This window comes from Caretta caretta, chromosome 8, assembly GCF_965140235.1.
Source record: "Caretta caretta isolate rCarCar2 chromosome 8, rCarCar1.hap1, whole genome shotgun sequence".
NCBI lineage: Eukaryota > Metazoa > Chordata > Testudines > Cheloniidae > Caretta > Caretta caretta.
In genome coordinates this window covers 23,496,657-23,509,486 of record NC_134213.1, presented here as the reverse complement: position 1 = coordinate 23,509,486, position 12,830 = coordinate 23,496,657, and the positions used below count along the sequence as shown (strand labels likewise).

Sequence of the window (12,830 nt, the reverse complement as noted above, 5' to 3'; positions counted from 1 at the left end):
TCAGTTTGATGGATGTAACTCTGCACCAATTAACAGCCTCTCTGAGGGCTGAAGAGGGAGGAGAGTCTTCCCAATAGGAAGGGACAACTGCCTCATGAGTAAGCCCCTTTGATCTTTAGCGGTATTAAACTCCGCCCCTTCTTCCTCTTCCCGACCCCTGAATGAATGAAGTCTCTGCTGGCCAATGAGAAGTTTTCGTACGGCTTGATGGACTTTCCCAATCTTCAATAGGAGCTTAGAATCGTGGCGTAGCCTCCAATGAGATGCCAATGCTGAGCAAAATGGGCGGGCTCTGCCTCCCAGGCGGGCGGAGAAGGCCGCGGTTATCGATCCCGCTGCTGGAGGGAGGCGGCGGCGAAGCAGCAGAGAAAATGGCGGCCATGGCTGCGGAGGCGGCGGCGACTGCAGCGGTGCCGGGTGACGGGGGAGCCGGCGAAGCCGAGCCTGAGATGGAGCCCATCCCGGGCAGCGAGGCCGGCGCAGACCCCCTCCCCGCTGTCAGCGAGGCTGTGGAGTCGGCTGTGCCTGATGGGGACGAGGCCGACGGGGGAAAGTCCGCTCCGGGGGAGGCCGAGGAGCCGCCGCCGCCGCCCGTAGAGCTCGCCCGGAGCCCGGCTAGGACCCAGGAGCCGGAACCTGAGAGGACGGAGCCGGAGGAACCGGAGCTGGGTTCGCCCAAGGCCGAACCTAGAGGACCGCCCAGCCCGGAGCCCGAGGAGGCGCCGCAGCCCTGCCCGCCGCCTGGTGGGCACCCTGAACTTCCCGAGGAGGAGCCGCAGCCCTGCCTGCCGGCTGCTGGGGGCCCCGTGGAGCCGGAGCCCGGGGAGGAGCCGTGCCGGCCGGAGGAGGAGGAGCCGGATGCTGCTGATGCTGCCGCTGTAGAGCCGGAGCCCCCGGCCCCCGGCTCCCCGGTGGCCCCGGCCGCGGGGGAGGCGGAGGCTCCGCTGCTGCCTGGCTCGGAGGTGCGCGTCACCCTGGACCACATCATCGAGGACGCGCTGGTGGTGTCGTTCCGGCTGGGGGAGAAGCTCTTCTCCGGGGTCCTCATGGACCTCTCCAAAAGGTGAGATGCCGCTGGAGAACAGCTCCTCCCGGCCGGGAGAGATCAGCACTTCGGGGGGATCCCTGGGCCTGACCCCGAGGCCCTCAGGGACTTCCGCAAAGGGTGAGAGCGGGCCCGGGCTCCGCAGCTCTCGGTCAGCCGCCTCCCTCCCTCCCCGTTGAGAGATGGAGTGTAGGGGACTCAGGCTCTGTACAGTAGCAGCCCTTGGCCCGCCATCCTTCCTGGAGATGGAGGCGGGGTGTTTGGAGCCGATTTACCCCCTTTAGCTCTATCTCGTTGTGTGAGGGTGGAGGAACTGCCCCGTGTTAATTACTCCCTATCTAAAGAACCCGGCCTTATCGCAGGCTAAGCCCCAGGCCGGGCCATGATGGGTAGGAACGGTGCCCCCGCAGCCTCGTTGCATTGAGACAATGCCTAACAGCACCTTCTCCGACCGCCAGTTCTGATGCGATGTAGCCTCTGCTGCTGCCACGCACGGTCTCTGGTCTTCTGGCCTACTACTGGGTTAAAGGTAAGGGAGCGGCCCTTTCATTTTAAGTAATAAAATAGGATAAAAGTTGGTCACTGACCAACAAACTTTTACTTTTCCCCCCCACCTTTTCGTGCTGCTGTTTTAAATAATAAGAGTTGTTGCCTTGTGGGAATTAGAAAACATGAGGTAGGCAGGAAGAGCACATGGTCAATTCCCTCTAACTCAGTTAGGATTCATCTTGGGCCTTCTTAATTCCATGGTCCTGTTAACAGTCATGAGCTTGAACTGCAGAGAATTGGCCTGAGCCTCCCCAAATCATAGGGCTGTTCAGATCTAGAGTTCTGTTTTGGGTGCTCATCTCTTAATTTACAGCTTGCATTGACCAAGTCATGTCGTGCTATCCTTTAAAAGCCCGCTGACACCTTTTGGATTACAGCAGTCTTCAAATTGAAGATTCTTGGAGTCCTGAAGGGTTTACTAGTATGATTCTCCTTGCATCTGGGGAGGGGCTTTCTCTTCAAGGAACCAATATCCACCTAGTAAATCTGGGCCCGAAGAGACAGTTTTGTTAGTTCAAGTCCAGCATTTCGGGGAAACTTGCACAACTTGATGGGAGTAAAAATTGTTCAGAAAATTCTAAGGAAAGTATTTACGGATATTTATATTTCCCCAGTGATATCTTCTTTAGTGTTTGTAGTTTAATACTTCAGCATTAAGCAAGTATAGAACAAAGTGACATTGACTAGGCTATTTTCATTGCCTGTTCTAAGTGAAGTGCAAAAAGTAAAAAACACAAATCTTGGAAAACAGAATTTGCAAATGTTCTTAAACTCTAGTAATCCAAGATAGTGGTTGTGACATAGAGAACCTGTATCAATTTAAATAAATTATTTACTTATATGGTCTCTCTGCTCTTAGTGCTTCCTTTAGAAATGGGGCCAATGGCTTTGTGCATTTTTGCTTTCAACCAGCTTGTTTTTTGGGGGGGCAGATATTTAGAGAGGTGTATGGCCTTTTCTAAGATCAATGAAGATGATTTAAGATGTTAGAAACATCTTAAAAATCGTGGAAGCTAATTCCACAGCTCAGAAGTTAACCACCTATAGTTTGAAAAGTCTAAAGGCACTTTCACATTTTATTAAATTGATTTGAGGCTGATCTTTAAGTGTGTAATGTACATTTCTAGTGTGAAATACTGAAAAGCCCCAAACCAGTGACGGGTGCATTCAGTTAACTTATTTTTTAATTCTATTCTTTTGTAGATCTGAAGTCCAGACCCTCAGAATTGCTGGCTTTCACTCTGTTCAGTCACTTGCACTATGTGGGTGTCAAAGCACTTGCCATTAAATGACTCTGGATCCTGTATGTATGAGTAAGGAAAATCCTGATTTATTTCCCCTCCTGAAAAAACAAACAAATCACCTGCGTTTTATTAAACATGTACATTTGACCCAGTGTATCCCCATAGATGTAAATGTCTGGGGTTTTTGGGTACAAAAATTGTCTCACCACTGAGGATCCTCCAACATGTGAATTTCCAATATCCCTTTGAGGCACAGGGCCATCTGCATAGAAGCACTATGGCTCCACACGGATGAGGAGGGGCTCCTTGATTCCTGGGTAGTATGGCGTCAGTGGATCCATGCTTCCAAGATTGCCCCAAATCATTTGTTAAAGGTAGGGGGAAGCATTCCTCATCACAGAGGACTTTGTGGAAAAGGTAGTACAGCTAAGGGTTGTATTACCTCTTCTTATGGGCTGATGAGGGAATGATGCATTTTCTGTGTCTGCCCCTCTGTCCATGTGCATCCTGGACTTCATGGATGGTCCCTCTTCAGGTGGATGTGGAAGATACAGTTTGGACACTCTCTCTCTCTCTCTCTTTAAACCAAAGCTCTGAAGCGGGCCTAGGGTGAGAATTGGGCTTCCTTACATACAGGCTCTGCAATGTTTTGCTAGTGATACCAGTGTATGTGAGCTGGCAAGTGAGATCTGGACTCAAATCCCCAAAAGAAGAATAAAGTAGTATGTTAACTTTAGAAATGTACTAGGTACTTTTTACCTATAGAATATTTCAGCACTTAGGTGTTAAACACATTTTTTTAAATAAACTCCACTTCTGTGCTATTTTTATTTTGCCGCAATTAGCTTATCTAGATTTTTACGCTTTGGTGGCCTGTTACTGCCTTAGGACAGTGCTGTCAATATCAGAAAACTATGATGGTCTCTTCATTTGACTTTTATGAGATGTATAATTCATGTAGCAGGACTTGTTAAAAACATCAGCAGTATACAAGTTTTGACTAACCTTAACTCTTTTGGGAGTCTCTGTTTACTGAATGTTGCAGTTTTTTATAGGAATCATTACACAGGGGAAAAACCAAACCAAAAGCCCCCACAAGTTCTAACATTGGTTTACTTGAAACGGTGGGAATCCTAATATAGAAAAAAATATGTCCATTGGAACTTTGCTCCCACCAGTTCATCTGAATTTGTGGGAATTTTTCTAAACTTCTCCAGTGCAGACATAGCCATTGCCTCCAAATCTGCTTCTCCTAGAAATCTTAAACTTATCAGTTCCTATGAAAGTCAAGTACGTTTTTGGTAAGGATAAAAAAAAAAAAAATCTAATCTAGTCCACTTTTTTTTTAATGGTTACCAACATCTTCAGTTACAGGTGCTAACTCACCCTACCCACAGTGAACTATGATTCCCCCCACCCGTCTTACTCTCTGAAGAATGAAGATTAATAGCACTTGTATTCTAGCAAATGGAAATGAGGCTGCTGTTTGCCTCATTATTGTATGGCAATGAGTTTGAAGGTTAACTTGTGTGTAAAAAATATGCATTTCATACAGGCAAGTTTATTGCCCCTCTGAATTTTAGTGCTGTCACTCCTGTATTGTGGGATGGAAGCACAGCCGAAATGCTTTCGACCAATTTTGTTGTTTTTCTCTGAACCTCTACTACTTCTGTTTCTGCTGCTGAAATGAAATGCTAGCCTTTTTATTTATTCCAGCAGAGTTTTAAATGAGGTCAACAGTGCATATATAAGGGAACATTGTCAATTACATTTTTAATTGACAAATATGAACATTTTTTCTGTTGGAGTACCCCCTTTAAATAGAATGTCCTATTTAAGTATTTATGGCCCTCATCACTGAGCAAGTGCCCTAATCACTAATGAATTTTATCCACACAATATCCCTGTGAGATAAGGATGTATTATACCCACTTTTACAAATGGGGATTTGAGGCACAAAGTAATTTAGCAGCTTCTCCATGGTCACACAGGAGGTCAGAAGTTGCTCTGGGAATTCACCTGGGTCTCCTGGATCCCACTCCAATTCCCTGTATAATTCCAATCGAACATTTTTCATACCCAGGACCTAGTTCTTAAGGAGAGTTTTTGTACCCATGCTGATGTTCTGAAGTGTCTTTTTGGAAAATTCAAGAACAAGCATCACTGAGTCGACTCTCCTCCTGTTTACATTCCCACATGCCTGCCTGCTGCTGATTTTAACTCTAGTAGTGCTGCTGCTATTACCTTTAAGCTCCTTGCATAGTCTCAGGAAGGTAATGCTTGAGAGCTCCTTCCCAGTGCATAAGCGGTGGTATCATCTTAATGCATGAGATGGGAAGTGTAGCTGACTATCAAAACAGAAATTGATCATGCACATGGTGACCTTGGATAGATATTTTTCTCTAACATTTTAATTATAGTAATATCAGTTGCCATCTGCAAAAATTGTTAGACACAATCTCCTTTTAAATTAATGTATTTCTACGCATGCAATGCATTCTGAGGGTCTTATGACACTGCATGCAGCTATATTGGTTTGTGATACATTAATGCCACCTGCTGGCTCAGAATTGCGGCAAGGCTCACTCTGCACCTGGAGAAAGCAAACGTTAGTAAGTATAGCACTTCTAAATCTTAAGAGGTGGTGTGGGAGTGCTTTTCATCCTGTTGGAACACTATTCCAGGATTGAAAACTACATTGGGCGGGGTCTTAAGACTTCATCGTGCCGAAAAAAAAAACCTAGTCCCTCATGTCTAGTTTTTTTTAAGTTATATTTTCTTGTGAACAATCACAGAATTCTTAGCTTAGAAACAGAAAGATTTTGTTTCTAGCCCTGGTATATCATGATGTATTGAACCTTAATCACAATTCTGACATGCAGGGTTTTTTCCCTTTTTTGAATTTCATCATAGCAGCTCTGGAAAGAACAACCATGAGAGCTAGAAACCAAAGTCTTTTGCCATTTGAAAGCTTGAGATACCAGAATTCAGAGGAGAGAGCATTAATCTCTAGCAATCTGACATATAACTTTGTCTGCCAATATGAAAAGAGGGTTTTGGTTGGGAACAAAATGGTAATGAAAATGATTTTTTAAAAGCAGAGTTGTCATGTAACTTATCCATTTGGCTTAACTGAACTTTATAAATCTTTAACTCGTTTTGTAAAATTGCTTTTTGTTGCTTTGTTATGGTACTGTCTCCCAATGATACCTCTAAAGTGGTTAGAATCTTATGTTGCCTCTGCTCACATAGAACTTCTACTTCCATATGGAGAAAGAATTTGTAGACCCCAGTGAGGTTACATGAACTGTCACAGTTGGCCCAAAGATTGTTTGATATAAACACATTTTCTCAGTGTTTACAGCTCAAACATGGCAGCTTAGTGTTAATTAAAGCATGACCTTTGTAAAGTGAAGCTGATTAGTCTCTCTTCACTTTTCACCCCAAAAATAAAACGTAAGATTAACCGTGAATCTGAGTTCTGAGAATCTAAGGTTGTGGCAATGATATAGGTAAACTGTCTTTAGATATTTTTTATTTGACTGTCCCTGAAAGGGTAAAGAATTTTCTCCAGTCAAACCAATGTAGCTTCTATTAAAAAATACAAGAGTAGTGAAAAATTGTCCAAATCCCATGTTGTCATGAACAGCTGCTTAAATTTTGGTTTTGGGAAGGAACTACAGTGCAGGTTGATATTGCCTTAGATTTTATGGAAGTACTGAAGTTTACAAAGCTAATATTCAGTCACAAAATTTGGGGGAGGGGGCACTAACTTCTGCCCATCGTTTGACTCTGTAGCATTGTTTCGTCTCCCTTGCGTAATCTGCAAGATGTCACGAAGGCTATGGCTACACTAAAGTTTAAATCGATATAAACTATGTCACTCAGGTGTGAATTAGCCATTCCCTTGAGCGACATAACTTATGCTGACTTAAGCGCTGGTGTCGATGTTGCCGGGAGAGCTGCTTTTGCCGACATAGCTACCGCCGGTTGCTGGGGCTGGAGTAATTAAGCTGATGGGAGCTATCAGTTTAGAGCAGCTGTGCAGAGAGTTTAAAGTGGTGCATCTGTATTGGTGGAGCTGTGCCTCTTAAGTTTTCTAGCGTAGCCATAGCTTAAGAGTCACAATCTCTTTCTGGTGACTAAAGAGTATGGAAACGCAGTTGTTCTTTGGACTTGTCAAAAAGCCAGGTAGGATAAGCTGTTTAGGAAACAGCCACAAAAGTCAAACTTCTCTGTAGTGTCTGCTCTTTCTTTGCCCATAATTATGGGCCCTTGGGTGCTATTGTAATGCAGATAATTAAAAAGAATTATGGAGGTGTCAGTCGTGGTGGGACTGAGTTTTTCAGTTAAAGTAGCGATTCTCTGATATATGAAAATTACAGCATATTCTCCCCCAAAGTCTAGCACTTCTTCCAAGTATAGAGCAATATTTTTGGAAATTTAAATGCATTAATCAAATTAAAGTTAATTTAAAAATGAGTCTCCTAAGGTATTATGTATCCTGTCAGACCTCTTTATTGTTCCTAATGACAAATTCATTTTAATAATGGAATAAATGTGGACTGCTCAAAGTTCCCATAGAGTAAAAAACTTCTCTGGAATCTTGTACATAGACTACTTTTGAAAGAAATAATATTAAGATTTTTCGTTTTTCCTCCTCACAAAAAAGAGGCTGAACAAGATCTCGTCCAAACTTAAATTTTGCTGGCATCACTATTCTAAATAAAGCAAAATAAACTGTATAACTACATCTGCACTAGGACTTCAGCTGGTTTAGAAAGAAATTACACCACTGACACTCCTGTGCTGGCAAAAGTTTCCAGTTTAGACTACAGAGAACTCCACGAAGAACTGCCCTATTTTAAAATGGCTGCCATCTTCTGTTGTTCTCAGTTGGACTGACGTTCATATGTATGGCCAGTGCAAATATCTGCTTCTTCTAGTGTTCTTCTCCGCCTTCTGACAGCCTAGGATGCCACCATGTTTCCTGAGGGCAACTTGGCTTCCCTTCACTTGAGGGAATGTGGGGACAGGAGAGTGGACGGGAAACTTGGGTGTACAACCTGGTATGTTCTGACTGCTTTATGTCTGGAGCATAACTAAATATGGTGCTAAAAGTTAAAATTGAAAAAGACTTCAGTTTAATCTTTAGATCATTTGAAATAGTGCATGATAGTATTTTCTCACTTTCTGGTTTAGTGTTAGATATTTTATTTAAAAAAGAAATTCCCAGACAAACTACACTGAGGTGAAGTGAAGGTTGAGCATATACATCGGTGATTCTTTATTGGTTGAATGACTGTAATCAGTGCAACATGCTTGTTGAACTTTTAAATTAATTAAAGAATGTCTACTAAAAAGGGATTGCACAATTTTAACAAAACCAATTTAAAAAGAGTTTGAGTTTATAGGTGTGAAAATTGTCTAGATCAGCCCAGAGACCCTAGCACTGTGGCATGACAAAAGAAAAAAGCTGTACTTGGTATCCAGGTAAAAGTTCAAAAATAAAAACCAGTTTCAAAATTGGCATGTATTTTTTACCAAAGTGTAACCTGGTTATCTAGACATGCTGATGTGGAGATGAAGCTGCAGAAAACTTTACATGGTGCTTCCTTCCAATTCTTCCAGAAGGAGAGGGGAGGGACTACATTACCACCTCTGTGGGAAAAATCAGGGGGTTGGACCCACCCCATACACAGATCCTTCAGACTTCTCGGAAGATGGCCCTGTGTGTCTATACTGAATGTGGTTTCACGAAGCTGTAGGCTGCTGCCCGTGGGGTTCCCCCTATTTCAAAGAGAGGTTTTTAGCTTCAGGCTTGCACTCTTAAGTAATACAACTTCTAGCTGTTTTTACATCAGTATTTTCTACTGTTGGTTAGTGAGCTTCTTTCCCCTCACTGTTTGAAGCTGTGGATCCACAGGGTCCTCTGTGGGTGGGAAAGATGCAGTGAAAGAAACTGATTCCTCTGTACATAAGGGGAGCTACAAGCATGCAGCTGCAAGCAGTACAGTGTTTTCTCAAATTCAGTGTGCGATGTGAAGCTCAATCTGGGCCTTCAAAAAGCCCTGTTGAATATTGATCCACTTCCTCTGACAGGTGTTAACTGTTAATCCCTGATGTAACTTTGTTAAAACACTCAACTCAGTATTTAACTAGAAATCTTTGACTTCAGTTGGAAGATGTTTACATGCTTAGAAGTTATACCAAATAAAGACTTTTTGCGATTGTCATTTACATGTAAGAGAAATATGATTCCATAAGTATTCTGTTTACATGTAGAGTCCATCAGTCCAACACTGGCTGCATAGGACATGCATAATTATTACTACTAGCAGATCCTAATAAGCAATGTTTTGGGTGGTGAAAGGCATTGGCCACTTACTTCCATTTCTTTAGAAACAGCACATAGTAACTCAAATTGGAGGTGCAAGCCATTGTTCTGGAACTTTGACTAAATGAAATACTGCATTTTCTGAACTGTGAACTCTGGTGCCATATTACTCTGGATGGAAATAAACTACTAAGAACATAGTTCAGCTTCTGTGGATACCTACTCAGTAAGGTGTCCCAGTGGATACTTAGTGTATATTTAGACACTGAAATTCTACACTAAGCAGAATAATAGTGAAATGTTTGGGGTATGTTCTGGATACCTGTATTCAGGATATTGTGCTTCGTATTAAGTAGCTTACATAATATATAACCAATATAGCTATTCTGGAATACTAATGTGCATAAAGTCAGATTGGAGCTTTATTAAACTAATTCCTTCAAATTCTAAGTGAAATATTTCAATTAATCAGGTAGATGATGCATGAAACAAAGATGCTCAGAACTAAGTGGTGCTAAATATTTTAGTAAATGTAGCCAAGAGAATACAAAATGTTTGAACCTTAAACCAAATGATTCCTGTCATGGCTTCTGTGGAACACACATAAGGAATGCTGTATGGGTCTGAACAACAAAAAAAATAAACAGAATATTTTAATTTATAATCAGACCATTGTAGGCTGACTATCAGTGATAACACATCAGAGGTCAATGGACTTCTTGTAAATGATGTGTTAGATCAAATCTGATTCTTTCCTAAAATATCAACTTCCTGTGCTGATTCAAATTAGTGATCATGCATTCTGATAGTTATGCCAAGACACCATGAAATCATAAGTCTTTTCAAGAGACTGAAGGAACATGGTTCACATTCAATCATTAGATTTAAAACCGTCCTAGTTGGCTTCTCTCTGCAGGAGGTGTTAGCTTGCTAGAAAAGCTTTTTTTCCCCCTTCTACTCCATTCCTCCCCCATGTAGTTTGCAAATGCAGGAAGGGTTCACTGAAGTCCTCCCCATTAAAGTAAACCTCCATGCTATCATTCATTGTTTAAATGTTTGTGTGCATTTGTTTAGTCTGAAGAACACAACAGGCAACTCCTAAATAGGTTCATAATCGTAGAAGAGTGTTTATAACGTATACCCACATTTCTTGCTTTAGTCTTGACTTAATTGACATACAGGCAAAGACTCAAATACTTCACATTTTTGTGGTAGCTCACCCCACTTGAGAACAGAATGCTGAATGTGTACATCATTATTTTCTTCTCGCTACCCTTCAGAGAACTTGAATTTTGATAAACTGATAACTAGAAAAAAGCAAAATCTACATAAATTTATGTGAGATGCTTCTGCAGCTTTTGGTTTTACTGATGTCACTTAACTAGTCTATACATAATTAAAGAGGACACATAATTAGCTCTGAATATTCATTAATTCTCATAGCTCACAGGACTTGCACAAAAACCTTATGAAGTACTTGACCAGTGATGACTTCAAAAAGTTAGTGACATGGTAAACTTGGTAGTATCAGAAATGGTCTTTGTTTTAAAAGTAAGGCTGATTATGCTCCAGAAAGTTTCCTTATTTTGGTACAGGTAATCTGTCTGTGCCCTACTTCTGCTACTTCATGACTGAAACATTCTTCACTCTTCTCTGGGATTGCTAAATCTTTCTTCATTTATTCTGTTTTTAACACTTATTCTAGTCATCCCCTGATACCCTAAGCACCCAGCATTAATACTTGGGCACCCAGCTCATTATCTCAGAGGCTGAAATGACCTCTGACTGATATGTCAAGCTCATTACTTAAATGCGGCACTGCATTACTATAAAATGTTAATAGGAATAATAAAGTCTTTCCTCAGCTATATAGTGCTGAAACAAGGGGACAGGTCCTGATTCCTACTCTGTCACAAAGCCTCAGGAAAGCCAGGTTAACTGTCCCTCAGAAGGGGAATTCTTTGGTAGGTGGCAAGAACTGGCGTAGCATTTTCTACGTCAACCCCTTCCTGATATTGGTGGGGCTTTTTTGACACAGGCCTGGAACACATGCTGGAGGCTCACATGCAGCCATTTGTAATTTAGAGTAGCTACAGGTCTGCTGTGAATTATGCCAGGCCTGGGCTAAATACCTGGTTTAAGTACTCTTAAACTACCTTTTGCTCTGCCCTCCTTTAGTCCTGTGCCAAGCACAGCTCAATTACATAAGAGGCTCTAGCACAAGATCTTTCCTGCTTTCAGATAAGGACCTAGGGTGTAGTTGTAGGTTGTGTAATTACATCAAAATGAATGAAAAGCTATAGATTACATTGTCCTATGAACAATATAAATCACTCATCACTGGAATTTTTTCTATTTAGCAGATCATAGAAACTGTGGTGTTAACTTCAAGGGATGGCATTCTGTTAAGTAGAAAGTAATATTGTACCTGAGACAGGTTGTTTCTGCATGGAATGCTCTTGCTTAGCTTTACCATTGTGTTTGGATATGAGGACAAACTGAAGATATCACTTGCAGTGTTTGCCACTTTGCATTTATTTCAAACTGAATGGTTAGACAGGCCTTACTTATGTTGCCGAATTGGTTTTGGTTGTTTTAAAAGATGGCATTCATTACAACAAACCTTTTAGACTTACAGGATGTACTCCAGTTCAGAGCATAGGCCAGTGAAGGTGACTCATGATGTCAAGATTAATCTGAAGAGCTGTGATGTGCTTTTCATCTTTGAACTTTTATAGTGGCATTTTTCTTGTGGTCCTTGTTCACCTTTGCTAATACCAGTTAATCAAAACACTTTCTTTTAGAACTTGTAAACGTGTAGAAATTGTACCAAAATTTAAAACCGTTTGCTCTGTTGTTCGTTTGAAACACTCTAGTCTATATAATACAAAGAAACTGAGAGTGGAGCAAAAACACTTAGCAGAACATCTCTTTGAGGTCTTGTGATTAGTGAGTGACTACAGAAATAGAGATGGGACTTGATTTTTATTTTTTATTCAGTACATTGTGTTGTTTCGTCTGATAAATTAGTGAAAACTGAATAGTATTTGGCAAGTTACTTGATTAATCACCCTTACTGTATCCCTTGCCTTTGTTAGATCTGCTCTCTTTCTGTCTTTTTCTGCCTTTTTTTCTCCTGCAATAAGAGAGAAATACTGTTTGTCGTCTTCAGTGTTTTCCTTCCTTCCTTTCTCTCTCACCCCTACTCTCTTCTTCTAGTTCTCTCCTTCCCAAACCTTTCCACTGCAATTCTCTTTTCTAATTTACCCTGTCAATCTCTTCCTTTCTCCCACCCCATGCTCTCCCCACCCATGCATCCAGACATAGGCTCAGGAACTTTACTAGATTCCTAATAACCAACAAATTAAACTTATTAATGACCGAGAGATACAAGAGATGGAAGGTAGCCCGTTGCTATGGGGCAGTGTCCAAGTAAGAAGCCAGCACCCATCGTCTTTCAATTTGGCATACAGGGCCAAATTTTGGCTCCATTGAAGTCTTTGTACTAGAAGCGTGGAATCTCCATAGTATTGCCTTATCCCATGTTTGAAAACATTGGGGGAAGTCTTGACTATTGTTAAAATACTATAAACCAGTTCTGACAGTAGCAAGTTACAGCAAACAATGCAATGACTGTTCCTGGTACATCCATTAT

The 12,830-nt window shown here is 41.7% G+C and overlaps 1 protein-coding gene across 6 annotated transcripts in view; it reads left to right on the top strand.

The window, feature by feature from the left end:
• Positions 1-277: 277 nt before the first annotated feature.
• Positions 278-12,830, top strand: part of PWWP2A (PWWP domain containing 2A) — a 39,831-nt gene continuing 27,278 nt past the window's right edge. The window contains exons 1-2 of one of the 6 annotated variants that reach the window (XM_048862446.2): positions 974-1,063; positions 2,798-2,907. In XM_048862446.2, the coding sequence (XP_048718403.2) occupies positions 2,855-2,907 (53 nt within the window). In that variant the 5' untranslated portion in view covers positions 974-1,063; positions 2,798-2,854. Of the gene's footprint in view, positions 1,064-1,434; positions 1,575-2,797; positions 2,908-12,830 lie in introns of those variants that run through there. The other 5 variants (XM_048862447.2, XM_048862444.2, XM_048862443.2 and 2 more) reach the window with 5 other exon arrangements.